A 4731-nucleotide genomic window follows, 5' to 3' on the forward strand; every position below is an offset into this window, starting at 1 on the left:
TGATGTTGAGGTCTTTAATCCATTTTGATCTGACTTTTGTGCATGGTGTCAGGTCGAGTTCTAAGCCCATTTTTTTGCATGTGATTGTCCAGTTGTGCCAGCACCATTTGTTAAAGAGACTTTCCTTGCTCCACTTCACATCTCTTGCTCCTTTATCAAAGATTAGATGATCATACATTTGAGGTTGTGTGTGGGGATATTCCACCCTGTTCCATTGGTCTGCAGCTCTGCCTTTGTTCCAGTACCATGCTGTTTTAATTGTTACCGCTTTGTAGTAGAGTTTAAGGTTGGGGAGGGTGATGCCTCCCATCATCTCTTTCCCAAGAATTGTTTTAGCTATCCGTGGGCGTTTATTGTTCCATATAAATTTCAGGATTGCTTGCTCCGCTTCTTTGAAGAATGCCATGGGTATCCCTATAGGGATCAAGTTAAATCTGTATAATGCTTTTGGGAGTATTGCCATTTTGACAATGTTTATTCTCCCTATCCATGAGCAGGGGATATGTTTCCATTTCCTCATGTCCTCTTTTATTTCATGGAGTAGAGTTATATAGTTTTCTTTGTAGAGGTCCTTTACTTCTTTAGTTAAGCTGATTCCAAGATATTTGATTTTCTGGGGCACAATTGTGAATGGGATTGCTTTTTTCATGTCCCTTTCCTCTGTCTCATTGTTTGCATATAGGAAGGCCATGGACTTTTGGGTATTGATTTTATAGCCTGCGACTTTACTGTATAGGTTAATTGAGTATAACTGAGATTTAAACCTGAAAACTTTGTAACTTTCCACATGGTGACTCAATAAAAAAATTAAAAAAAATAAAATAAATAAATAAAAAATAAAAATGTGTTACTGATTGCATCCATGTCCCCATTATTTAGTCTCCAGTGTGAGTTAGAGTGACACATCTTTTTTTAAAAAATTCATTCTTTTATTGAATACCATGTGGAAAGTTACAAAGCTTTCAGGTTTAAGTCTCAGTTATACAGTGCTCGAACACCCATCCCTTCACCAGTGCACATATTCCACCACCAAGAATCACAGTTAAAGAAGCTCTGGTACATCTACACAATGGAATAGTATGCAGCTGTCAGAAAACATGAAATCATGAAATTTGCGTATAAGTGGATCAACATGGAAAGTATCATGTTGAGTGAAATGAGTCAAAAAGAAAGAGATGGACATAGAAAGATTGCACTCATATGTGGAATATAAAGTAGCTGAGAGGTACAAGATCGCAATGATGCAATTTCTGGCAGATATTTCTCTGGACTTAGTTACTAAAATACTAAAATACAGATATCCAAAATCGTGCAGCCACTAGTGCGGCCGCTCAACTTCATATATCTTCATTCTCAACAAAGGCAAACAAATTATCAAATGCTTCCTTTACAGCAGGTCCGACTTTAGGGGGGAAAAACTCCAAACAATAATAGTGAGTTTTGTGTTGAAATATTGAATGTAACCAAAGTAAAGTGAAAGTAAATTGAAATTTCTCAGTTACACAGGCGGGGTGGGGGGCTGGAGAGGTGAGGTTGTTGGGGGGAGGTATACTGGGCCATTTGTATTTTTTGAGGAAGTTTCTATTCCCTTCCTCTCCCCATTTTTTGATGGGGTTGGATATTTTTTTTCTTGTAAAATTCTACCAGTGCCTGGAGGTATAGTGTCACCAGTAGGTCAACCTGTACCTGTGGAACGAGTGTATCAGCAGCCTGATGGTGCCTTTAGATTTCCTGATACCCCAAAATTGACACTGTGCCTTTGTCTGGACCCCAACAACTTGGGACCAAGTTTATCAAGAAATAAAACGGTCAAATGTTAGGTATGTGGGAGCCAGGCCCACAAACCACCTTCAGCTCAGCTATATAAGCTCATTTATTGGCCTTATTTCAGATTATCACCAATTTAATGTTGGTAAACAGGACAGTGATCTAGGTTACATAGGGGAAGGCATGATTATTAGTGAAATAATGATTTTCATGGTTGTGCTTGTAGGAAGCACACGGACATATGAGGTGTATACCAATATAAAGGGCACATTTGTGGCCATGAGACTACATCACTGATGTTCCAAGAGTAGCACACCATATTGGATTGGGTGTAAAGTAGAAGGTAACCTAACTTTGGGAGAAAAAAGTGCATATAGATAGATAGATAGATAGATAGATAGATAGATAGATAGATGGATGTACACAAGTGTCAACCTTTAACAACATAATAGTAATCTCTTATACAAGGGAAAATACAACAATCTTCACACACTTTCTCTAAGGAAACTTTTTTGGATCATTTTTCGTGGATTATTCATAACAAATTTGACTATTCATAACAGCAGCCAAGATTCAGAGACTATAAAACAAATTCCCAGAATGAGTGACACAATTTTTCCTGGAGTTCGCGACTGCATCATGAGACCTCTTAATTTTATTTTATGTATGTATGTATGTATGTATTTATTTTCCCACACGGCAGAGCCTGGCATGCTACCCGTGACATATTTAATATGCCAAAACCAGTAACAGCAAAGTGCTCTTTGTGTCTTGGTGCAAGCAGACTCCATTAGGCTACACTAGCCCTGGAGGGACAAATGAAGACATTATTGGCACCTGCTCAAGCAAATCAATGAACAACAGGATGACAGTGACAGTGGTTTTAGGGATTAAAATTCAAGGAAAATCAATATTACTAGATAAATGGTGGGCTTCTGGCCAACAAGACTGTTAAAATATCATCAGTAATGTGGAGTTTCGTAAGGTAACAATGATCTCAATAGATTTACATTCCCTCTGAGAGTCTCAAGCCAAGTTGTGCAGGGAAGCTCAGGCACTGATATCCAGGGTATCTCCTATCTGGCCTCCATATAAAACTTTGGGCTAAGTACAGGGTGATGATTTTCCATTTCTAAATGATTTGCTTCCCTCAATTGCCCCACGGCCTTACATTGAAATGTAGTTTACACCCCTCTACACATTCAAGGGTATCCAGGATAGTATACCACAGCTCCTGTCAGTAAAATTGTTTCATTTCCCATTAAGATTTCAGGATCAAAATCCTTCAGACAAGGGAGTACATCTCAGTCCCCTACTCCCTGTCCCCCCCCACCAACACCACACATTACAGAATTGTGAGGGTTTGTTCCCTGGAGAGACACAGTATCTCCCTCTGGCCCACATCAATCAGGACATCACGGCAGGGGAGGATGCACCCTGAGGGACGCCCTCAGTGTGAGGCTATGAAGCTGCTCACTAGTGTCCTCACAACTGAGGAGGCAATATGTGTGATTATTAAAAAATATCTATAAAAAACATGGATACTAGGCCTTCTAAAGTGACCAGGTGACTGAATACACTGTCACCTATTATTTCAGAAAAAATAATCTTTATAAATTCAATCAGCAGATGTTATCATGTCTGTGTTGCTTGGATGAGAAGAAGAAAAATGGACCGTAAAAGTGTTCCTTCGACATGTGCCAGCACTGTCCCTCATTGCACAGCCTGGCTGCATCTGACACACCCTCAGCAGTGGAGGCACCAGGATGAGCAGCTGGGGCAGCCCAGCCTCACACAGCTGATCTCTGGGGGTTTATGTTGTGGCGTGTATCACTGTGGGAGAAGATAACCTTGTTGGCAGTAATAAGTGGCAGCATCCTCAGCCTTGAAGCTGCTGATGGTGAGAGTGTAATCTGTCCCAGATCCACTGCCACTGAACCGGGAAGGGACGTCTGGTCCTAAATTGCTTGCCCTATAGATCAGGCACCTGGGGGCTTTTCCTGGTTTCTGCTGATACCAGGCTAAATATCTGTCAATGTTCTGACTGGCCTTGCAGGTGATGGTGACTTTGTCTTCCAGAGATGCAGACAGGTATGGAGGCTGGGTCATCTGGATATTACATCTGGCACCTGAGATAAAAAAAATAAGTGAACATCATTATCTTAATCACAAGTTAGATAATTTCCCTGAAGAGCCAGGCAGTCCAAATTCATGGAAACCTGCATTTCCCTCCTTACCCGGGAGCCAGAGCAGCAGGAAGCTGAGGAGATGCACAGGGGCCCTCATGTCCACTCTGGGTGTGACAGACACTGACCCTGCAGGGGGACACAGACTATTATTGAGTGCCCAGGCATGAACTCTGAGGACTTGCAAATGAGAGGGGGCTGGGCAGACTGGGCAGGCAGAGAGGGGAGGGTGTGTGTGGGGACCAGACCAGCTGCAGGGAGTCAGGGGTGTGGGTCCCTGTGGGGAAGCAGAACTTTGCCCAAAGAGAACATGCTCTTCCCCAGGCCCCAGGTGAGCCCCAGTGTGAGCACAGAAGGGCAGGTCATATGGTCTCCTGAGAGTCAGTACAAGGCTTCTTACTCTCTCTGCCCCAGGGACAGGCTCTGTCAGACCACAGACACACAGACCCTCTCAGGAATAGTTCAGACCCTTTTAATTCACGGCTGTGGATATACTTGATATAAAGAGTTTACATTTTGACCTGGAATACTAATATATTTTACTATATTTTGGAAAAGCTTAAAATTTTATGTTTTGTAATTTGTGTGTGGGGGGGGTTGGGGGTGCGACTCTTTCAGGGCTCAGAGAACCTGACAGTCACTCTGAACATTAGGCATCCACCGGGGTTGAGAAGTTCATGCTGGGCCCTATGGACGCAAGGCCATTGTGGTGCTGCAGTGGCGGCCACTGTCAGGCGATTATCTGCAGGTGCTCTGGGCCATGTGGGTCCTGTGCTCA

The 4731-nt window shown here is 42.6% G+C and overlaps 1 gene segment (V, D, J or C); it reads right to left on the reverse strand.

Moving 5' to 3' along the window:
• Nucleotides 1-3597: 3597 nt before the first annotated feature.
• LOC129399903 (immunoglobulin kappa variable 1-39-like) lies at nucleotides 3598-4053 on the reverse strand. The segment is given in 2 exon segments: nucleotides 3598-3896; nucleotides 4005-4053. Coding segments are annotated over 2 exon segments (348 nt in total).
• Nucleotides 4054-4731: the final 678 nt, after the last annotated feature.

Source organism: Sorex araneus, chromosome X (assembly GCF_027595985.1).
Source record: "Sorex araneus isolate mSorAra2 chromosome X, mSorAra2.pri, whole genome shotgun sequence".
Lineage (NCBI taxonomy): Eukaryota > Metazoa > Chordata > Mammalia > Eulipotyphla > Soricidae > Sorex > Sorex araneus.